The sequence below is a fragment of the Haliaeetus albicilla genome, chromosome 9 (genome assembly GCF_947461875.1).
Source record: "Haliaeetus albicilla chromosome 9, bHalAlb1.1, whole genome shotgun sequence".
Taxonomy (NCBI): Eukaryota; Metazoa; Chordata; class Aves; order Accipitriformes; family Accipitridae; genus Haliaeetus; species Haliaeetus albicilla.
The window spans coordinates 37,826,410-37,850,589 of record NC_091491.1 but is presented as its reverse complement, the minus strand read 5'-3'; the positions used below and the strand labels follow the sequence as shown (position 1 = coordinate 37,850,589).

The window sequence follows — 24,180 nt, the reverse complement described above, 5'->3', positions numbered from 1 at the left end:
CTAAAAATAATATCCTAAAGGGAATATTCTGTTATGAATCGTTTTCCTTCATTTCACTAGTAATGTGTTCCCAGATCATTCTGCTACATGTTGGATGTTTGGAACTGCTAGCTGTGCAAACATTTATTGTATGCACTATCACAGCGAGCGGGGTCTACGTGATGAGAAACCCACTGAACTGAAGTAAAACGAAACAGTAATTTCAGAGTGGCTTGCTGTCCCTCTCTGCATGATGGAAGAGGAAAGGTTCTCAGTGAAGAAGAAGAAACTGGAGTGTGAGGTCAGGGAAAAGGAGATTAAAAAGACGTTTCTCAAAAAAGGTGGGCCAGGGTGATCCCATTACATCTTCGGTGACACCTTGACTGTGCAGTTGTGATCTATTGCAAGGCTCCCAGTAACTTGGAGCCATGGGAATGTAACAGCAGTGAAGTGGTGGAAACGTGAGGGATTCCAGCTTGCAAAGGGAAGGGAAGCAACAGAAGGTCTTGTCAGAAGAAAGACCAACAACAGGCCATTAATACAGTGCAAATATTTTTTAATGTTAATTTTGTCCACATGGAGCCTAGCCATCATTTTGAATATATGTAAGGCAATTTAAAATGCTCTTGTCCTTTAATACTGAGTATATACCTGGAGTTTTGTCTTCAGAAAGAATTGTTACGATGTCTGCTTTTCAAAGGGCAAAAGTAGTTTGGCTTAGGCTAGCTCATGTACCGATGGGGAAAAATGAGGGCATCCTGATTCCCTTAGTCCATCTATTTTAATTTCCTTGTTTTCTCAGTAACAATCCTGAAATGTGAGACCCCAGCGGATAGCTAGCCAGCAAAGATGAAAGAATAAAGGCCCCGCACAAATTAACTTGGTACATCTCCAGTGGTTTGGCATGACTCCTGACTGAAATGTAGTTGTCTGCTTGTGAGATAGTGCCACAGGTGTACCTTCGCTGAAAATTTTTTTCCTCTGATACGAGACAGAAACACAAGTTTGAGTTGCTGAATTAAAACTTGCTATTAAGGCTTATTGAAGAAAAAGTCTGAAGATAGAGGCTGACTACGCTGGCATCTGCAGTAACGTCATCTACCTGCGACGGCAAGCTGTTCCACTCGCTTTTTCAGGTGCCGTTGCAAGCTGTGCCTCCAGCGTCGGGTGCAGGTAGCTCCTGGAGTTACAGCACCCGCGTACAAAAGAGAATTCACTTGCAGTGCCCTGTACCCTCACGCTTGGTTGTGTAAACTCCACGTAAGCAAAAGCAACGACTTTGTTACAATGCCACACTGTGTCCCAGTGAAATCAAGAAATAAATATGAGAGGGAAGAGGAGAACGCTTGCCAGGCACCAGCGAGGGCACTGCCAGATCTCAGCTAGAGCAACATTCATTAGCTACAGGGCACAGAATAAAATATAAACATGGGAAAATCAGCAATCAGAAGGAAATTAAATTGTGGCTGCAAAGCAGAGGGGGCTTTGCGTGAGTGGAGAACAAGAAATCTATCCGATGATAAAGTTAGAAAAACACCCTAAAATGGCAGTCTGCCTTGAGAAGTCGAGTCCCTTCCTAGGGAAGGATAGATAGCGGGCGAGCGAGCCGCGGAAAGCCCTCGCGACACAGAAGCAGCACGCAGATCCTGGAAAGCTGTCGCGCAAAGGCGGCAGCCTCTTGCTATAGAAACAAAACTGGCATCGGGCACGGGAGACGTGGGGAGCGGTGGAGGTGGTCGGGCGAGCGTGTCCGGCTGTCTCCCAGGCCCACGGCGTTGTTCCCCCAGCTCGAGCTGGGCTAGCCGCGTCCACCAAGGGAGAGGCTCCAGCAGTCCCTTCGCGCTCCTGCACGGCGGGTAACGGGTTGTCTTTCTCTGGGGCAATTCAGATCTTGAAGTGTGTCGGGTGCTCAACAGTATCTCGACTGGCTGCTCCTGTTTTTACGGGGCAGAGGCATAGTTTAGAGCATCTAAAATGGAGCCAGGAACGTTAGGTGGCATGAGTCGTATATGCAAAAATTAAATTGTTGCTGTAAAACGACAGCAGAATCGGCATGTTTTACAGCCCTAGGATTAGGTGAGGTTGTAAACTGGAGCAAGAGGACAGCGTTTCATCTCTTCGTGGCTGCAGCTGGGGAGTCCCGCAGAGCTGAGGGGCTCCAGTGCCGGCTGGGTGCTGGGGGGGCTGCCTGGGACCCCGGGTGCAGCGCTCCTCAGCAAGCCCCATGCCACCCCATGTACCTACTGCAGGTTCCCTGCTTCTCTGGATGGTTGCTCAAGGGACTGGAGAGAGGTGTTTGAGGCAGGGTTGGGTTTTGCTGGGGGTTTTTTTTATTTATTTTACTGTGTCTTGCTGAGAATAGACACAGTACTGTTCCCATTCTCTGGTTTAGCTGTCTTTTCTCATATATACTTTAAAAACCTTCTCTCATCTCATGAAACAAAAGCTTTAGATGAAACACAAATGAGTTGCATTCATTTCTTCATTGGAATTAGGTGTGTTGTAGTCTGACCTACTTTGATGAAGAGATGGTTATACTGCTTAATATGTCACTGTGCCAGTCCCACCCAGCTGCCGTTTCTTCAGTTTAGTTCTGAGTTTTGGGGTTTTTCCGGACCTGCAGACTCTGGAGTAGCCGATAGACAAAGCTATTCCTGCTATTCCACCTTTTCCCCTCCCACCCAATTTGGATCAAATGGTTTGTAATTTGACTGGTGTTGCATGTTAGTTAGAAAATGCAAATACTTTCTTTCTCACTACTGACGTAGGTCTTTGAAATATAGTTGTAATGCCTTGCTAATAAACTGTTTTAGCTTAAAATTCCTGAAGAACTATGGAGGACGATCTTCATTCTTTAACAGCAGTGTAAAAGATCAGTTCAGTGAATTGTCGCTCAGTTACATTGGGTGTATGTTAGTAAAGTTTCCATCAACTTCAAAGGAGTTAGGATCAGGCCCTCTTCTCAGGTATTTTGAAATTCAGTAGGATCTGAACATGCCTGCACCTCAGGTCCTGGGATTGGCAATCGTAGTCTGGCAATTAGTAATTAAGGAAATTCCACCTTCAGGCTCTTTTTCTGTGAACTTTAGAAACCTGAAGCCTTTGAACTTACAAACCTGAACTAGTCAATCGATGACTTTGTGCTGGGATTGATTATTCAGGGTAAGCAAAAGGCTAATTGGAAAAAATAGCAGTAAAAATATACCAAACAGAAAACATCACTGTAAAGGAGGTGGTGCTTTCTCCCCATGCCAGCATTCATCAAAATCAGTAAACTGTAACTGCGTTGAAAAATGCCGCTGGCACTGCTATAAGAATCAGGCCTTTGTTACTAATTAGATGTGAAATGATCATTCTGTGATTAAGTGGTAGTAAATAAATGTTTCTCTTGTGCATATGGACAGCGAGAGTATCCTATTCATTCTCTACGGGAAAGTGGAGGACTGTTCCTGAGCCAGAGAGAAGAACATCCCTCTCATGCAGTGTGTGTCGCTGTTTTGTATATAACTTAAAAGCAGCTTTAATTCTCATCCAGTAAGCATCTCACTTTAATTTGCTCAAGAGAGAGACAGATACAGTACTACACTGTTTAACGATTTGGTGAGGGATAGTTCATAAAGTTTATATACAGATAAATGGAGATAATTTTGTTCTGCCACAAAGTTTTAAACTTCTTGGGGCTAGCAGAAATGTGCTCATTTATACTAGCTGACAATGTGGGCCATGCATCTCAGTGACGGTCCACCAGAATTCGGATACACGGAGCTCCGCACTCATGCTTGGGCTTGTGCTTGTTCACCTGCCTGTCCTCTAGGTCTGTTCTGTGTCCATGCCGCTCCTGTGAGACATGCAAGAGGAGACTCTTGGATAAAATTGGGTTTTGTGTATATTTTAGGGATGCGGCATAGGTCCCATTCTGTCTTCCAAATGTTTGTATATCTAGAAAATTCAGTTACTTGTGTAAGAGCTTGCACAATAGATGCTTTGCAGAGATATTAGGGTGTGTTACAGTAATTGCTGACAGTTTGCTCCGCAGCTTTGTGTCAGATTGCATATCAGTCTGTTGCTTTTTATTGCCAACACGAACCAAACAGAAGTTAACGCTGGCACGGCCTGCGGCAGATTGCCGCCTTGCCTCCTGGTTGCAGATCTGATGCTGGCAGCTTTTATTCAGACTTTCGTAGTGAGGTCTTGTGAAGGACTGTGCTCCCTTTCTGCATCCGCTCTACCTGCAGTGGCCCATTCCTCCTTTTGTGTTTATTTACTCTGTCTGCCGCAGGTAATGCAGTCACCAAAACCCATTTAAAAATCTCAAACCCCTTGTCTCGATAAACAGAATCTCCAAGAGAAACATAAGCACCCTGTTTTAAGTGAGCGTGGAGCTTGGAATATAGCTGAAATAGCAGGCAAAACTCTGAAAAGTTGTGCTAAAATGCTGTGTTATAGTATTGTGCAAATCCTAGTGGATTTGTGGAGCTGAATTGTTCTTGTTTCCTGGGGCAGGCCCTGATGATCATCGCGGTATGGGTTGTCCTCGTGAAGAATAGGGAGCGCAGGCTGGAGAAACCCGGGCTAGTGAAGAAGTGAGGCAGTGCCCGTTCTCCCTCTGAAATTTGTGGATTAGAAATATTTGCGGAAATGATACAGTGTATTTTAAGCAACTTACGAAACCTTATTTAAAGGATTAAAACTTGGATGCTGAGTGTACAAAGAATAGGAGAAGGATTCTGGGAAAGCTGTAAGGCTCTTGGGTGGCAGCCAGTACCAGCCTGCCAGTTGTTCCTGTCTATAATTATGCCAGCATTAGTGCTTCCATAAATCTTGGGAGAGAAGGAATGGAGAGACTATTTCCAGGCTATTAATGCCAGGATAATTAGAAATATCGGCCAGCCTCTCCAATTAGTGCCAACAGAATCCAAAATACCAGCCAGTCTGAGTAATTTGAATACCAGCCGGACTCTGAGCAAGTCTGGGGAATGTACAATACCAGTTCTAGAAGAAAAATATATACAGTATCGGAATTTTTACTGTTGCAAAGTTGAAGATAAATGTTTGGCAATCTTTGCAAAGTTTTAACTCACCAGTTTGACAAATTGCAGATTACTTGGCCCATTGCTCTCAGTTCAGGCATTGTGCTACAGGTGGGAGTTTTTCATGAGTTTCCTTTTTAGCCAGCCATCGCTGTTCATCTCTTTATCAACCACATGCTTAGCATTTGGTCACTTTGTTCTCTTGGAGAAAAAGCATAGGAAAATGATAGAAAACGTACATTCTTAAGCAAGAAATCAGAAAGAAATGTTTTCAAATGCTTTACAAATAGTGAAGTCATTAAAGAGTTAGAGAAAAATTAATTTAATGCATCTGTGCACTGGGGGGGGGGGATCTATTCTTGGTAGTCCTGCACTGATGAATGGATATTTTACTAAAACATAGGATTACTTAATTAGGTTTTGTATAGCCTGGATTTTAAATACGTTATTGCTGAGCTGGGAAGTATGGTGACCTATTATTTTTGTCCAAATGGAGTTTTATCATATAACTCTATATCTAGGGATTGTAAATCTGAAAAAGTTTTCTCATCTACAGAAGACTTTTGCTTTAGGATTCTTGATTCTCTTCTCTTCCAATTCCACCCCTTAATTTACTTGAGCCGTACAGTAATGTTACAGCTGGAGCAGGTGGGTGAAGTTGAAGAAGATGGTGTATAAAACCGAGTTCTAGAACAAGTGTAGGATCACACTGTATAAATAAAAGTAAGTTGTGGCTGTTTGCCAGTGTGCTAAGTGTCCCTTCAGTGCCTCCAAATTGTTGTGCCATGCTGGAGGTCAGCATGATCCTTTCTAGCTTGATAAACACACTTTGGAGATCTGCTGCAAACATTTTATGGAGTGCTTCCTTCTGTGTTGCTATCTGAGTGAAAAGAAGTGGAAGTCGATAGGGGCTGGAGAATGGGCCAGTGAAAAATGTATGTCCCACTCAGGCATTTTTGAGATCTTTAATGCTGAAGTGATGTATTGAGCGTGGAGGAAGAGCGGTGTGTGGGAGGACAGGCAGAGCCCAAGGAGGCAGCAGTAAGTGAGGCTGTTGACTGCAGTGGGGGACGCCTGTATGAATAATAATCCTGTTAGTCTGCTTAGGCATAGAAACATCGAGTCTTCTGCCAAGCTGGTGTGTATTGGGTGAAATAAGTAGCCTTCTCTATGGGCAGATGTTGATTTTACCGAGATAAAATAAAAATTAAAAACTGTGGAGACGGGTGCCGAAAATAGGAAATGGCATAGCAGAGCTCTTAAGTCAGAAGAAGTTGCAGAGATCGGCATAACTTTATCTCCTGCACCAGTCTGAACCCATGGGTGTGCTTTGCTAGGTTTCTATTCTGGTGTGGTTTGGGGTACCTTGTAATGTAGTTGTCCATTAATATTGTATTCAGATATTGAAATTAAAACTCCTTTAAACTGCTTCAGCTCAGGTGGATATTATTTACATAGAGTTGAGCAATCCATGCCCTTTCTCCTGAAGGATTTCAAATTGACCATTTCCCACATGTGGCATAGGATGAGACTAGATACTCTTTGTTGTCTCGGGGTCTCTGTCCTGCAAAAAGCTCGGCTTTTTTTTTTTTTTTTTTTTTTTTTTACCCCAGGCCGTACCAAGTTGGGTTGGATTGAAAAGGTATTTGTTTTGTTTTAATTGTGGCAGGGAGGGAGAGAACTTTGGAATGTCCTTGTCCTCGGCCGTGCTGGTGCGTACCTGATGTACCTGAGGAAGGACTTGGGAGCCAGAGAGGTGTCTCGATACCCATCTCGGCTTTGTCAGGGCTCATCGTCGCTCCGGGTCACGTTGATGTGAAGCTCCCATAAACCATACATATCTCTGGCATCCAAGTTTCTTAACAAAGTTTTGTGCTTCCCAACAAATCCTCTTCGCTCATCGCGCGCCCCCTGCTTTGAGCAGTGGGATGGGTACAGAACCTGACGCGTTAAATATTCCTCCGTGATGAGTTAAAATCAATTTTTTTGCCCTCGAGGGCAGTCGCTGGGGTTGGCCCTGGGCTGGACGGCGGGGAGCGAGAGCCCTCTTGTGGGATAGACAGGGTGTTTCTGAAGGACCGGGGAGGGCTTACGTGGGATATGAGGTGCAGAGGGCAACGCTTGCAAGAAATGTTGGTTACAGCTTTCCTCTGCTCCTCTGACCGGGTCAGTTCAGAGATGAATTTCACCCTTAATTGGCACGCTTTTTTGTTAATGAGTAGGATAAACTGCATTTCGAGCAGAATGACAGAAGCTGTAGATACATCTCATGAAGATAAGAATCTGAAAAGTGGAGGAATCTGACAGCAGACTGACTGTGTTGATCTGTATTATTTTAGGTAATGCTGTCAGCGGCTTACACAGCTTTCTTTGCACAGTGCCTGTATGAAAGCGTCTAATTCTAATATCATTTAACAGCCCTTTTTAAAATAAGAACCGCGTGGTTTTGTTTCATAGCTATCCAATTACAGATTGCTCTCTTTCTAGGGAAAGAGGAACAGTGGTTTCAGAGAATGTTACTTTGGAAGCCAGAAGCATTGCAAGTTGACTAAGCTGTGTCCGGCTTTGGGTTACACCTTCCGATTAGCAGCTCAGAATGACATCGGTACTAGGTAAGTCACCCAAGGTACACGCTTTCTTGAGAAAAAGTGGCACTTGAAAAGTTTAACTGCCAATGACAGCGTAAAGAGGAATTTTGGGAGGGGATTTTTGTTTGTTTCCTTTCTTTATGGTTTTGAGTTGGATATCTGACATCTGCGCTATTAATAACGCTTTAGAGTAAGTCACACCTTCCCTGGTGGTATCATTCACCTCCCATCGTGTAGCTTCAGTATGATGAGGTTAACCTAAGAAGATAGGCTCCTTCTGAGGTGTTAAATGGTGTTTTGTGGCCTATTCCTGATACAAAAAGAATACATCTGTTATGTAAAATTCCCACTAGGGACCTCTGTGAACCAAGAAAAACAAGCAAGAGGAAGCTGAGTTCCAGATTTTGAAAGGAATGTTGATATATTTATTTTTCTGGTTTAAAGCAAAGCCCTTCTGTCTTTTTTCAGCAGTACAGTCCCTTCCTTCTTCGGCAGGACTGGCAGGGCTGGCTGATGGGGTGGGAAAGAAGGGCGAGAGAGCCAGGACCAAGAGAGGACAGGCACACCCAAGGGCCCTGCAGGACGGCTTTCATATTCTGCTTCGCTTTGCACGTGAACAGATGCGCTCAAATGAAGACGATGAGAAATCAGGCTTACTGCAGTCCTCTAGGAGCTGCTGGGGAGCACTGGGCTATAAAATGTTACACAGCTGAGGACCAGAGCATGCCCAAAGAGATACCGTGCTGCAGGGGCTGTGCGCTCCTGTACTCACGGAAGGAAAATAGGCCAGGAAAAGTTTAGCTGTGAAGAAGCTAAACATCCAGTGCTCTTGTATACTCCTTTGTTGTCCTTCTTAGCCAAACAGGATCTAATCATTATTACAAGAGGGACAGAAAAAGAAACACTAGTAGTATATAACAATGTGTTTTGCTGAGGGAGATTCCTGTATTGTTCTCTCTGCCAAAACACAAACCTCTTAGTAAGATATAGCTTGTAAAAGTTTCTTTATTCATGTTCCTGTGTCTTCCCTCTGAGATGCACTGGGACTGTTCATGTGTGCACAGAGTCCCTTTTGCCAACTTCTTGCAAGATTACTGCCCTCCCTATTGAAATAATACTTGATCTGGAGAGAGAAAGAGGCTTGAGCTGGAGCTGCAGAGTGTAACTGGAAGGGGACTGCTGGTTTTGTGCAAAGTTCCCAGTTTTGGCATCTCTTTTCTTTGCCAGACTCCAGGTTTTTAAAATATCTTAGGGCATGCTTCAACCCTCCCCAACTTCTTGTTGTTGTTGTTGTTCTCCCTCTCTTTTTTTCCTCAGGCTGTTGAGAAGGGATTGAACTAAGAACTATATTTATGGTCAGCTGCTCTGTGTTTAATCTATGAGATAAGCACCAACAGCACGTGGCTTATTTTTATAGACAGCTCTCAAAATTACGACACGATAATGTCACCTAACGCTTTGTGTCATAAGATGGTTTTGGTTGGTTGTAATGCTTGTGGACTTAGCACTTCAGATGATTTTTGTCTTGTTTGGGTGTTAGTTATAGGTTGATTTTTTTCACTTTAAGAATATTTCAACAAATATGTTATTTTTGAGAAAGAAGACTCAGAAAAGGGAGATGTGGCTTTTTGTGTGCGTTAAATTCATGCAATGACTTTAAGGAACAAAATATGTTTGTACTTTGGAAACAGAGGTTTGCAAATTGCGAGAACGTTACCTTCGGTTGAGAGTTCTGATGGTGTCCTCCCAAAAATTCACCAAAATCTGTCCATTTTAAACTTTGTTCTCAAATTTCCACTGTACGTAATATGTTCTGCATGGAGTCTTAAGAGAACTCTTCCTATGCTTGCTCGACACAACTGCCTGTAATGTTTCAAGGCGTTGTGTGCTGGGATTTAGACAAGATGAGAGCGTGCATCTCCTCTGCCGCGGATGGTCTCTCCAGTTGCAACCTGAGCTGTGCAAAGAGCAACTTTATGCTCAGCTTAAGATGCAAAGAAGTTTGGGCAGGGAAAGTCGGGAAGGAGTAGAGCCAGCCTGGAGGGTTGGACGGTATCTGTGCCTGCACCAGACAGCTCCTACATGATGCTGAGCATGTATGGTCATGACTGGATAAATTTTCCCTGCTTTCTTTGGAGGGGGATATCTGAAACAGCGGGACTGGATTTGCTGAAGTACTTGGCTTTCAGAGGTGTAGCTTAAATAGAAGTTGTATTCTGAGCTTATAAAAGATGGAAACTGCATCTCAAGTTCAACATCTAAAAGCTGAACACTTGGGGCTTTATTTCCTATGCTTAAGTTCCCCTTTGTTAAATGAGATTTTCCTTTACTTCACAGTTAATGGGTAATACTTTTGGGCAATCAAATATTATTTTTTCCGATATTATTGTGATGAGATCTGTAAAAATGACTGTGAGGACATAGATAATTCTGCATTTTTTTTCCTGTTCTTAGTTTTGGCATTTGCTAACTGGGTGCTCATCTTTTCCACCTGGGAAATTTTAACGTTGTCTAGATTTTTTTGAAAATGTGAAATATTTCTCTAAATACACTGAAGTTTGAGTTGTTCTGTTGGTTTTGGTTTGTTTTGTTTTTTTTTAAAATATTCCTCTCTCTCCTTCTCTGTCTCTGTGCAGTGGGTACAGCCAGGAGGTGGTATGCTACACTGCAGGTAATATTCCTCAGACCCCTTCTGCACCAAGGCTTGTTCGAGCTGGTGTTACGTGGATCGCATTGCAGTGGAATAAAGTAGAAGGATGTACACCAGAAGAAGTGATTTCCTACACCCTGGAAATTCAGGAAGAAGATAATGTAAGTACCGTGTTACTAAAAAGTATACTGCATGACTTAGTTTGAGTTTTCATTTATTAATTCAAGATCACCAAGAAGATTGTGGGTTGCTGCTTTGGAGGGTCTTCTAGGAGTACTGGGTACTTGGCAGGACAGAGCTGTGTGATTTGTTCTGCTCCACAGCAGAGTTATGAATCCTTAGCTAAAAATATGTACTGTCATGCATGATTACATTACAAAGCTTCACAGGAGTCTGTAAGGTATAGGGCAGTTTGTCCTTAACCAGTTTGGTCTGCCGTGTCCTCACTGCTCTGTGGTGTGCTTGCGTTCTGTCTTCTGTCACTTCTGTTTCTGTAACGTGTTAAACTGTCGCGATTGTTTTTTGTGCTTATTTTACAGCAAAATTATATTATTCAGGTCAGTTGCAACATCCTTATTGTGGCCTTGCAGCTTTAAAGTAATAATTATAATAAAAAACACTCGACTATAAAGCCCTTTTGCTATAATGTGTTCTAGCTACAGACTATAATACAGAGAGTACTTCCTCAGACTCCTCAGTTACAGGAATTTGTTTGGGTTTGTTTTTTCCAGGACAGCGTGTTTCACCCAAAGTACACTGGAGAGGAGCAAGCCTGTACTGTGAAGAATCTCAGAAGAAGCACACAGTATAAATTCAGGGTAAAATCTTTTTCCTCTTGTCATTGCGTAGTATTTTCTGTGTTGGGTTTTTTCCAAGCGCCGTAGGGACCCTTTAGTACTACCTCCAAAACTGAGTCATCAGATACAAATTTACTTTATACTGTGACCTAATAGGCTAGACTGTTAGTTGTATTTTTACTTTTATCACAGGAGATGCTCATTGCTCAGCCTTTTTGAAACAAGCGTAGTTCTCGGTGCCCTGTCCTGTCAGATATGACGTTGTAAAAGTGTGGCTCAGGGTGTGACGTGGTTCTCAGCTGCATTGCTCCCCCAAAACCTGATCCACGGTCACAAAACCAGTCTCACTTCTACACAGTGGAGCAAGTGCTGTAAGGAGCCCAGCAAGCCCAGCTTCCCTCCCCAGCTCAGGGGCCTGTCTTCCCTGGACATGCAGAAATTGAAGCTTTTCTGTCTCATACGTACCCGTGGCTGGTTTTGGAGCTGTTTTTTTAGCAAGTGTTGGTGTCTCCTGCTCTGGGGGTGCTCCTAAATACAGCCCCCCCCCCCCCCAAGAGAGACGCTCTGAAGTCTTTTTGCAAACACAAAATTCAGTCATCAGCCTCGCTGCTGCCGAAGCCACCCGGCACAACACAAGAGCTGCTGTCGAGGAGAAGATGGCATGGTTTTTACCAGCGGCCTTGCGGTCCGGCTGTCGGTCCCGGCCGCCGGCCGGGCTGTCGGCCGTGGCGGCTCCACAAGATGGCGTTGGGCCGCGGCGGCCGGAGCGCCGCCATCCCGTCCGTCATCCGAAAAGCCAATTCCCAAACGGAATCGGGGCCTGGAAGCGGCTTCGTGTCCCCTGTTAACAGCGCGGGGAGAGAAGGGTGCCGTAGGTACAAAAACATTTGGCTTCCGTACGTCTTGGTATATACAGGACCAACAAAAAAATCCTACTTTACCCAAAGACTCACTTAAATCCTTAAAAACGAATTTGCATATATTCCATTGTGCAACAGAAGACCTTGTGAAGTTGCACGAAGGACTGTCCAAAGAATCGGAAAGTTGTTGCGGTGTCGCTCAGAGGTGATGCCTTTTAGCTTAGCACTAAAAGCTGTGGTGGCTGGCGGAGGGGAAAGGACAGTTAGTGCTTCTCTGCAACCTGCTTTCAAATTAAACACGAATTTTTGTTTAATCTTACAAAACCGGGTTGGTATCAGAGCAAACTTGTAGCCTCGTGTCGCTGGCTACAAGCACAACTCTGCTCTGACTCGGCACTGAGACGTTCCCTCGTTGCATGTGGACCAGCATTAATTAGCTGTGGAATTTGGGGAAGGATCCCCAAAACTATAAAACAAAACGAACAAACAAAACCAAACACAGGCACCCTGGGATCACAGGAGTGTTTTAAAACTCACGTTGGGGGCTATCTGGCAAGTCCTAGGCTTGTCTTTGAACCTGGGCAAAATATGGTTCTCTGGGGAACCCCCTTAATAATAAAGAATTATAGGGGGAAATTTAATCCATGCCAGACAATGTGCGCTTACAGAGGAGACATCCTCCTAACATTTTTGATGAAATAAAGGTTGGTTGATTAAAGTCACAATGGTAGTGTAATACACCGTTGTAAAGGCATTTGTTCGGTACCGAGTGAGGGTTTGGCACAGAAGGGCAAATGATACCAAACACAACAAGGTGCAGAAATTCCATTCTCTGAAGTGTTTGACACGTAGGCGGGAATCACCAACAACTGTTTCTAGTGAGGTTCCACAAAAAGCAGTGCTGTGTATACCTTTGCATAATTTTATCTGTGACCTGGAAACAAAGTTTTATTTTTATTCCTGTTAGGAGGATGGGGACCTCTGGGTTGGGGAAGCTGTGGCTCTGAAAAAGTGTTGAAGATACTGCTTGAACAATCAATTTAATACAAATTTTCAGTTCCTGTCAGGCTAGTGCAGTCTTTAGCTGTATACATAGGGGAAATGTATAGATGTTGCATTACATTTGTAGCTAACCCAGATTCCCTAGAGCTGTTACTGGGATATTTGTCTAGCTCATGTATCTGGTGTTCATGGCAAGATGTCCTAAATTGGAGAATAATCACAGAAGAACCGAGAGATGATACTCAGGAGTTGATAGTGGCTTTAGTGACTTATTCAAAGCAAGCATATAGGCTAGAGAACCTCAATTTCTTTTTTTGGCCTTAAAAATTGCAAGTCTTTTTTCCTCAGGTGCCTGTGTTAGGAGAGAGGATAGAAGTGACTGCTCCTGAGAATAACAGAGCTTCCCGAGTAGAAAAGTTCCTGCTTGCTTATATTTACAATTAGCAATTATAATACATATTTTATAACTCACTTCCTTGGCAGCAGATCTCTGACCCAGAGACTAGCATGAGCTAATACAGCTCTCAGCAGCCACAAAACATTGGACTGTTTGGGGTTTCTTGTACGATCCTGATCTGCTCAGTCTCCTCGCCAGGTCCTTACGTCTTTTCTTAGCTTAGCAACCTTCTCCCTGAAGTCAGAAGAAAGTGTTCTTCAGTAGAGACGAAGGATTTGGCTGAGAAAGTTTTCTTTGTGCGGATCCTGCTCGTTTCAGTGGCTGTAAATTACATGTTTCTTGTTTGTGTGTCATGCTACTTAAGCTTTTAATTGCATGATTACTGATACTCTGAATTAATTTGTTTTAAATAGCAGTTTGAAATACCTCCAAAACAAAAATAGCATAGTTATTGTCATCGTTTTCATCTTTTATGAGTAAATAACCACAAATTGCCACATGAATTTTTTTAAAGGGAAAAACAGCAGTGCTCTTATCTTAAACATGTCATGATCTATTTTCAGTGCAGGGAGGGGAAGAATCAACGTGGCTTGTAAAGAAATAACGTGACAGTCTAATATCTGTTACTAGAATCCCACACACTTTGGGATGTGACATACTTTTCAGGTTAATGATATTTGTGCAATTACTAAAAGAAGTCTCATGCAGAACTGTCCAGTTACAGTAAACAACGGTAAACTTGTGGTTTTGTTTCAGCTGTTTGCTTCTAATGTGGAAGGCAAGAGTTCTCCCAGCGAAGTGTTGGTCTGTACAACAAGCCCAGACAGGCCAGGACCTCCAACCAGACCTGTTATTAAGGGGCCAATAACATCTCATGGCTTCAGTGTGAAGTGGGGTAAGCCAGTTCAGTTTGTCGCAGTAGAGCTTTTTTGGGTCATAATAAGTTCAAATAAAATTATGTAAATATGTATTAAAACTTAGATTTTTCACACTGCTTCTCACTCTGAAGTTGAACGTGTTTGGAGAGCTTGACAACTTAATTTTTTTAATATTTTAAAAGATGTGTAGAGGCTCTTAATGTTTTCAGACTCGAAAATGTTGCTTGTCTTTATTGACTAACTTGCACTCAAGTGCATCTTCAGGCTTTTCACCTTTCATTTCATGTCCCGTTGCAGCATCATTCCAGCTGCTTCCTCCATCGATGGGGCAAGCCTCCACGCTGCATCTCTTTCTATGCTTTTTCCATACATTTTGTTTGTAACATCATTATCCAGCCGCCTTGTTCTGACTCATGCTGAAAACTAACATCTGCTACCTGCTTCTGCTATAAATTCCTTGGTGTAGTTAGTGTGGGGGAGTTCGTGGAGGAGAAGGAGCAGAATCAGAAACAAGTTCTTTAACCTTTTTGTTACATTTCACTCCTAATCTTGATTTACTAACAACTTGCTTTATTTTTTCAGATCCTCCACAGGATAATGGTGGTTCAGAAATCCTGAAGTATCTATTAGAGATTTCTCAAGGAAGTCCGGAAGGTAAACGTGAAACAAGTTTTCTCCATTTCAATCCATTATGGCTACTATAAAGAAGTACTGACCCTTTGGGCTGCTGTTGTTATTATCATTAATGCACTAATGCTGCAGATAAGATTGAAATCGAGTTACATACTTGCAGCCTTAAAACTCGCAGGGTTCCTGGGAGAGTTTGGGTTGGGTTTGGGGGAGTTTTTGCTGTGATTTTTTTTTTTTAACTATGCTCTTTTTCTCTAAGACTAGTGGAATTTTAGGTTATAGGGCTGAACCTACTGTTTGATTTGATATTTTTAATACACTTTAGAAATACTTGTATTTGAAAGAGTATATATATATATTTGTATATGTGTCTATGTATAGGTATGTCTTTAAGAGGGAATAATATTCATAGTAATACTAACACTAGTGACTTTCCTGAAATATATCACTTGTGGAAGATCATGTTAAGGATTTTCTTTCCTCCTAGACACAAGTGAAATTCTTGCATTATACTTCTCTAAACTTGGATATATCTCATTTTTTAGCAAATCAATGGGAAGTGGCATATAGTGGATCGGCTACAGAATATACCTGTACTCACTTGAAACCAGGCACTTTGTATAAACTCCGGGCATGCTGTATCAGCACTGGCGGACACAGTCAGGTAAGTATTATTTAACGATAAGGACTATTGGTTTTATATTTTTCAAAGATTTATCTGCTATTCTTGGTAAAAGATTTCTGCTTTAAGAAGGTTTTTTTGTGTAGCACAGTAAAGCTACACTGATTGCAGTTAATCTTCTGTTGCAAGTGGTTGAATTTTAGACTTATGTGTAACTGATGGCATTTTTTTCAGGCAAATTGCAATTTAGTGGGGTTTGGTTTCCTCAAAATCAGTCTGTAGGTGTTTATACTTAGGCTAGAAAAGACCATCATGTTTAGCTGATCTGGCCACTTGTTGAGTAAGGCCACAGATTCTCATGTACAAAGCAGGTGACTGGAGATGCAGTAGGGGTGGTTTGTTTTAACAGTTAATTACCTTTCATGTGGCTGAACTCGTCTTTAAATTTTTGGGTTCCATTATCCAGCCACTGATTCCTGTCATTCCCTTCTTTGATTTAAAATCATTTCAGTAGCTACACTTTTATTCCTCCTGCTTTGATTTTTTTTTTTTTATGATTGAGTACTTTAGGCCTTGATATTATTTTAAAAACAAGGAAAATTAAAATAAAGAACCTCACAACTATGATTAGCCATCATAGTTTCCTGTGCTACCATTTTGAGTATGCTAATGAAATAACTCTATTAATTGCATTTTTAAGTAACATGCTTGATAGCATCTCCTATCCTTTATTGTTTATATAAATTTCTATTAAGTGATTGTTTCAGAAAACAATTTCTTGTGCCACTTTCTAATCATGCCTCGCTTTGTAGGTGGTATTCGTACCAGAGCGCTAACTTCAGCTCCTGTTCTCTTCCAGTGTTCTGAAAGTTTACCTGTCCGTACGCTAAGTGTTGCACCAGGTCACTGCCGGCCACCAAGAGTTTTGGGGAAGCCGAAGCACAAAGAAGTACAGCTACAATGGGGTAAGCCGTTGGAGCATCTCACTTTTGAATAGCTTTGATCTTGGTGGTTGGTTGCTGAACTCGCCTTAGCTTTTATTTCTGTTGCTAGACTTTTGTGAGAAGTTGAAGTGTATTCTGTTCAGCGGGAACTACAGAGCGAAGGCCGGTGAAGTCTGTGCAAGTCAGAAGCGCAGCTTCTCATTGGCCGCTGCGGCTCTGTATTGCAAAAACACTGTGTGATTCAAGATCTTTTTTATTCCTTTGCAATATTGTCTTAGCAGAAGCATTTTGCTGCTTCTAATATAGCACTTCTCCCAGAAACGTGAGTTAGAACATATCGAGGATTTTGGGTGGCATTTAAACCCTGATCCACAGTATAACGCACACAATCCATTGGACACGTTAATTTTGCAAAGGACTTAGGCCATGGACATGACACTAAACTGTCAAAAAATGCACATTTTTCAGAATACATGGTACATGCCAGTATCCAGCAGATGTTTTTCTTTGCTATGCATATATATGTCTATACACACACACGTGTGTGTATATATATATATATATGTGTGTATGTATTTCTGTGGTATGTGAAGTAAAAAATTAATCTTCCTGGCATATGTCCATATGTTACTAATGCATTCTGTGATTTCTTTCTAGATGTTCCTCCGTCAGAAAGCGGCTGTCCTGTCTCAGAGTACTGCGTAGAAATGACAGAACCCGAAGAAGTCGTGTCTGAAGTGTATCATGGGCCTGATCTGGAGTGCACCATCAGCAACCTCCTTCCTGGAGCAACGTATCGGTTCAGAGTGAGAGCTCTGAACGATGGCGGGGTACGTGCAGCGTGCCGCAGCGTGCTTTGGCTTTTTCTCTCTGGAAGTGGTACTGTGCCTGAGATGGGCGATTGTGGAACGTGATTGTGTTAGTGCTGGTGACCACAAAGTTGAAGGGGAGATGGGCAAAAGAAAATAAAGTGGGAAGTGCTGAAAGGAGCTTTTGAGGAAGAGCTGCAGGTTTGGATCTGGTACTCTTTTAAAAGGAGATTTCAGGTACTAATATGATTTGACTGGCCAAAATCAGCTGCACCAAAATGTGCAAAATCCCTGCTAAAAGTCCTGTCTGCTTACAAGGAGGGATCTGTTTATTCCCTTTCCACTGCGTTCCTTCTTTTTGTTTTAAATCTTAACTGTGTAAAAACAATTACTGACATTTCACTCAGGTATTGATCTATTTTGAGGAAAGCTTGCATTCTTAATGGTTTTTTTTGTTTTCATTTAAAAAAAAATACATGCTTTATAGATTTGATGATTTTTTGTTGTTGCTGTTACATGATTTCCTTGCAAGATGTGCCTTCCCAAATACATCAGAAATTCTATCTGATGTCCATGGAGTTCCATTGAAAGATCTTGTTAATTCAGTGAGGTTTGGGTTGGTGCTGCTTGCCTTTGTGAGAGCATCTTTCCAAGGGTTTTTATAAAGGCAGTCCTAGCAACAGTATGTGCCTATTGATGTGTTTGTTCCCAGGAAATCTTGAAAACAAACATAACACAAAGGTTTAAAGTTATTCACTTACAGGGAGAAGTTCTGTTAAAACTTCACTTGGGTATTAGAAAAATATGCAAGACTGTTAAACTGTTTTGTTTTAAAAATATCCACTATTTTTGTGACAAATGAATTACATACACGTGGAGAGATTGGATTTGCTTGCTGGAATGAAAGCCACTGCCCACCTGGTAGCTTTGGATATGTGGTGCCTTCCCTGTCCCCCCTCCCCCCTTATTTTTCCTCTTTTTTCCTTTTTGTTTCTCTCTCTCTTTTTTTTTTTTTTTTTTTTTCAAAATAGTGTTTAAAGTTGCAAAGGTCCACGCTTTGTTAAATGAGGGGGCTGGTTTTGGTTTGGTTGGGGTTTTTTTACCAGATGCAAACACCTTTCTTCCTCCCATTTGGTAAAGAAAACAGCAGAAGTCAATAAACAAGATTTTGTTGAAGCGTGCATTCTTTGTAATTCAAACCAAGTGATCAGTGTTAGCCTTTCTCAATAGCACAGATACTGACACATCTGTTGAGGTTTTCTGGGGTTCATAATTTCAGTGTTGTTCAGCCTTTGTAGTGGCTCATTTTCTTCATGCTTGCTAGTATTGCATTCCAACATAAGTAAATATCAGTGTTTTTCCTCTGATTGCTTCCAGCGAAGTTTCTTTGTTCTGGAGAATGATTTCTAATTAGCTTGGGGAGGTACTGAACAAACTTTATTATCCCACTCAAGAGGCCTTGGGAAGGCTATTTCCACGGTTCTCTCTCTGCTGTCCTCGCACTACTGGCTGAAGCCGGTTTTCCAGACTTTTGAAAATTGTCTTTTCTTTTGCTAATATGCATTTAAATTATTCTCCTACCAAAGGCTCAAAAGTTGTCTGAGCAGTTGGCTCAGCTGCCTGTGGAGCTGAGCCATACACGGCGTGTGTGCGGCATGCCCCTGCACGCTGAACCCAGACTGGGGCTCCATCACATCCTGTCCTTTTATAATTAACGTCTGGCAGGCATTTTATATAAACGAAGCTGGATTTGGACTCCAGTATGTGCTTTACTGTTGTTATGCTCCTCCTTACGTCCGCGAGAAGGCAGTTATGCCGAGCTACGGCACAGACGTGCGAACACATTACTTTAAGGTAAGGTAGAGGGACACAAACTGTTCCTCAGTTACTCCATTGCTGAGTGTACATTCTCACTCTTGGGTAAACTGGAGGTGGCTTACGCTTTCACGGGCACTCAGCGCCGCACAGGAGGATGTACATGCTGTCTGCTTGTACCTGAGCTTACCTCACATTTTAACTTTGCAATAATTTACGTGGTATGAACTCTGGTATTTGGTGCCGAGTAGAAGCCCAGTCTACGTTTGAGGAAGTTCATAGCATTGAAAAAGTTTGTGTGCTGTTCTTGGAAAGCCTTTGAGGAATGCGAGATGCGTGCACGTTTATATATTAACGTACAGACACCTTGTTCCCCTCTAGTACGGGCCGTATTCGGAGGCTACAGAAGTCACCACAGCAGCAGGACCACCCGGCCAGTGCAGAGCACCTTCCCTCTCCTTTCTGTCTGACACACGTGTACTTGTAAGCTGGGAGGTAAGTCAGGTGCCCTGATTGTTTAATTTCCATCTTGCTTATCCAAACTAGTATGGTCACCACAAAACTTGAAAGCTAGCTTGAGAGCTATTCACGGGTTTGGAACTTTGTGCAAGAAAACCATATGCAGAAACTCTTCTGTTGCAGAAAATCATCTTCTCTACTTTTCTCTTTAAAGAATTGCATGAAGTTGATCATGAGTCATCTGGACTAGGATTCAGACACGAGACCTCCTACGCTGGCGTCAGATGATAGAGCACTGGTTGGGTAGAAGTGCTCTCTGCAGGCTTTTAGCATGTCAGCGTGTCCTGGGGTGGAATTGTGAAAGCAAATATTTGATTTTGGCTGAAGCTGGAGTCTCTGATAAGAAATTAACTCTGTATAAATGCTTATGATGTAGTGTTTTTTCCTCAAAAATTGTTTGTCTCTTCCCCAAATATTTACTTTTATTTTAGTGCGTGTGCGTTCCTTCTCCATTCTTCTGGATCTTAGACATTGGACTCTTAAAATAAGTCTTAGCTGAAATGCTGAGGGGTTGATGGGTGTCATTAAAAAGATCTATATATGTTATGTAATTAAGGCAGAAAGGAAAGGATGTTGTCATAAATAATGTTGTGATATGGAGCAGTGGGGCTGTAGTGCTGCCACAGACTTTCTTTGAAAACCTAGCAGCCGTTCCAACCCTGCATCCTTTGTGTCCCTCCACAAAAGGATGCCGCTGTTGAGAAAGAAGTTATTAATGTTCATGAGATGCTCGACTAAATTGATTGTGCTAACAGCATATCTAGATACGAATGTCATCTGAGTTCAGTTTTATAATGAAATAGGTGCATTTGGTGCAGTTTGGGGGTATTTGTTAATATTTCTTGCAAGAGTTTGTGACACGAAGCTAGAAGTTGCACGAAACTTTTAAATGTTACCTTTTAAATGAGTATATGGCATTTGCTCTCCCCAACCGTGAGCGAATGCAGCAATGTTTCTGGTAGGCTTCATATTTATATGCAGGATATATTTGTTTATTCTAGCTAAAAATGCAGCTACAGAAGGAGTAATGTGGTTTGCAATGGTTATGTTTCCTTAAAGAGTCTATCATTTTTTTTGGCTGATATGAATATGAAGGAAAACCAGAGCAGGACTGGGGAGGGTTTTTTTGTCTGGCTAGAGAGCACACCACGGTGCCTACTATGCCTTTTTTACACATTGTTTTAAAACGCTGGCGTAGCAATGCTGAACGCTCCTACTCAAGCCGCTGGAAGCTGAGAGGCAGAGCTAGAGAAACCCACGTGCGTGCGCAGGATGGTGTTTGTGGCGTGCAGCAACGCGCTGGATCCTTTTACTGGAAATTACACCTCGCGTGCCCTAATCACAAAGGCTTTGCCATATCCTAGACCGCACCTCTGCACGTAGAGCCGTGATTCCCCCAGCTGCTTCAGTCCACCCAGTACAGCTCTAGGTAGTTCTGGTAAAAACCCAAAATATTTTGTTTCGGGAACCATGCCGTTAGGCCTGCACTAGCTCATCTCCAGCAAATTCAGGTATTTATTCCATGGTCCCCTAGACTTCAGGATGATGAAGGGATTGCTGAGGACATACGGACCCTGCAGGAGTCTTTTTGTGGATATTAACGTACCCAGGTCCGCACTCCCGTGTCCCATACTGGAACCATTAGCGTGATGGGTGACTTCCACTGAAAACCTCAGGCGAGCTCTTCGCTTGTTCAGGTTATTCTTTTCTCAGTAACATGAGTAACTACTTCAGGCTTGAAGGCTGGCTCTTCCAGAGCTGCGTTTTGATCGCTCGGCTAGACTGCACCAGATTGATGCTTTTTTGTGTTCTCCACGGTTGTGCTGCTGCCAAGCCAGTGGAGAGATGATTTATTCCTGAGTGTCCTGATGAAAAGCAAAGTAGCTGCATACTCAAAGTAGCTTTCTCATTTCTCTGAATTTCTATCAGGTAATTTTTGTGTAGAATTGGCCTGTTTCAGTAACCTATTAGGGAACACTAATTCAGCGCATTTGCAGCAGTAATGGTGTATTAATTCAAAAATAATGTGGGGTTTTTTTCCATGTACTTTATTCCTCACCCAGTGAAACACAGAGATCTGAAGTGCTCATTTCTGAATTGAACCACATAAATATTTGTGTTGCAGAGTCCTGAATGTTCTGGTGCTGACATCTCTGAATACAGATTAGAGTGGGGAGAAGATGAGGAATCTCTACAACTTGCATATAGTGGCACAGACACCTGCTTTGAAATAAGTGAATTGTCAGCGGCAGCGCATTACTGCTGTAGGCTACAGGTATGGAAGTTAAGAGGTTTTGCATGCATTGCAATCTAAGGTGTAAACAGAGTTTCCTTCCAGTGTGTTTTTGTTTTATCACTAGCCACTATGAAGTCATGTGTCCTGTAAGTCAGAAGGAATGTGTGTTTATTTAAATCATGCAGACTGTTGCTATATAACTGAATGGTTTAGATTCTGCACAATTCAGAGTGATAAACAAGGGAGTTGGTATGACTTTTAGCTCTTGAAAATTGCTCTCGTGTATAGTGTGGGGTTTTTTTGTTGAATAATGCTTTTAACAGCCACCTTGCCCTCGGATATTAAAACAAAATGATAATGTTTTAGACAATTTCCAAAAAAATTATTTTTTTTTTCCTTGGTAATGAGATGTAAATAACATTTACCTCCCAACTGGATGTTGAAGATTCCCCTAGCTTAAATAATAAACTCCGACATCTGTTTCATTTATCAAGTAAAGCAAACCAGCCAAGTGGATTCCTATGTAGATAGGAGATGGTAGTTGCCAGAAAGTGAGTCCTCATCTTTACCATTTTGTCTCTTAGATTTGTAAGATGGGATCTCAAGTAGAGTCTCTATATGATTTCTTTTTCTTTGATCTCTTTTTCTCATGTCATTTTCAGCAAAAAGTAACAGTTAAAATATATTTTTTACACATATATATAGATATGAAAATAAAAATATAGCACTTCTTCTCCTTTATGTCTGATGGAAAGTAAAGTAAGTGGGAGTGAAGTAAAAATATTTTTGCCCAAGATACTCTTCCACAAGATTTATTTGTATGTGAAGACAGAATACCACCAGTAATCCAACCAAAAGTTCATGTACCCACCCAGCTGGCAATGTGTGGACCACCCAGGGTCATTTCTTTGATCAAGAACAACATGCTTCTGTCGAGTGTTTCCTTCTTTTTTCTTTTTTTTAAACAGGACATTGAATTTTTTAATTATTTTTTTTAACGAAGTAGCTTTCGAGCAGCTGGTCAGCAGCCAAGGAGCTAGGGCCCCACACCTCTAAGTACACTCAACTGTATTTTCTGACTGGGTCATAGCTGGCCGTATACCTGCACTGGCACTGTTGGGGAAGGCGAATTGAAAGAGCGTATGAGTGGCTTGGAAGTGTGTGACAGAAAGTGCCTCTTGTTTGCGCAAGAGGGAAAGCATTCAGCATCCGCTGGGCAGGGAGGAGACCGTGAGACCACTTCTGCGGTGAGCGGCGGGGAGTTCAAGGGGGTTTTAATGTTAAAAATGGAAACAGCCAGCTGTATAGCATCTTTGATTTTTGAGCGGGCGTTCATTTTAAACTCCCTGCCACAAAAATGTTGCACAAATCTACCCAGTTTTTAACACAGCCGATATAATTTAATCCACAGGCAGAAGTTAAGTGAAATGCATGACAGCACTAAGACATTTCATTGAAGTCCATCAGTGACCCATGCATTGCTTTCTAGAGGGCTTCATCCTCTAGATCTGATCTGTGTATTATATGAAGAAGAATTTGTTATAACACTGGAACATTTAAACAACTACAAAAAAAAAAGAGCAAAGTATGTATAGCAAGTAAAGAAGGAAAGTTAAATAGTTTCAGAAATTTTAGTCTTTCTTCTAAAATAAAAAGGAGAGAATAATGGCAGGTTTTCTTACCTGTTAGCAGCTTTAACAGAAAAATCTTTCTTTTGCTTTTTAAAAATAAAAATTCCCCAAACCACATTTACTCTGCCTTCTAATAAACACACAGTATTGCTATCTCAATCTACAGTAACTCAATAAAAAGAGAGAACTGAGGAATCAGGCATATATAACTGCAGGGCAGACAATTTGTCTTTACTGTTGCTCAACTTTTTTCCTGTAATGAATATTCCTGAAAACAATTGTGGCTTCTGCAAAGGGGAATATTGTGTCATTTGCAGGGGGTGGGGGGGATGTCTAAGAAGCAAAGTAGAATGAAATTCCCATCAGTTAGGATGATGAGATTGTCCAATAAAGCAGGTAAAAGCATCACTGAAAATAAATTGCTTGGAGCAAGATACAGATTGCTAAACACTGGTTTAGAGGCAAGACAAATAATATCATCGGCAGACCGGGAAACAAGGCTCACTTCTAACAGCTCTAGGAGCGCTTCACTAAATAGAAGATGTCCCTGGAGCAGGGTTTGTTTTGAAGGGTTTTTTAAAGGCTGACAAATCTAACTTTATTATCTCTTTCTTCAATTGAACAAAACGCCTCCTGGAAAAACAGAACACGGCTTTGTGTTTGTATTATGCATAGCAGAAATAAGTTATTCACTACAGTGAAGCACAGATAAGAAATCAAACAATTGTTTGAGACGTCCTTTCCTTGCCATCATAGTTCTACTGGCAACATTGTAAACCCAAGTTTTCTAATT

General features: G+C 41.9%; 1 protein-coding gene across 2 annotated transcripts in view; it reads left to right on the top strand.

Annotated features, from left to right (window-relative positions):
- Positions 1 to 24,180, top strand: part of FNDC3B (fibronectin type III domain containing 3B) — a 210,119-nt gene that overhangs the window by 146,405 nt on the left and 39,534 nt on the right. For both annotated transcript variants that reach the window (XM_069792717.1, XM_069792718.1), the window contains exons 12-21: positions 7,497 to 7,621; positions 10,234 to 10,408; positions 10,979 to 11,065; positions 14,060 to 14,198; positions 14,764 to 14,835; positions 15,357 to 15,475; positions 16,293 to 16,398; positions 17,035 to 17,207; positions 19,383 to 19,496; positions 21,646 to 21,795. In XM_069792717.1, coding sequence (XP_069648818.1) covers positions 7,497 to 7,621; positions 10,234 to 10,408; positions 10,979 to 11,065; positions 14,060 to 14,198; positions 14,764 to 14,835; positions 15,357 to 15,475; positions 16,293 to 16,398; positions 17,035 to 17,207; positions 19,383 to 19,496; positions 21,646 to 21,795 — 1,260 coding nt within the window. The remainder of the gene's footprint in view (positions 1 to 7,496; positions 7,622 to 10,233; positions 10,409 to 10,978; positions 11,066 to 14,059; positions 14,199 to 14,763; positions 14,836 to 15,356; positions 15,476 to 16,292; positions 16,399 to 17,034; positions 17,208 to 19,382; positions 19,497 to 21,645; positions 21,796 to 24,180) is intronic.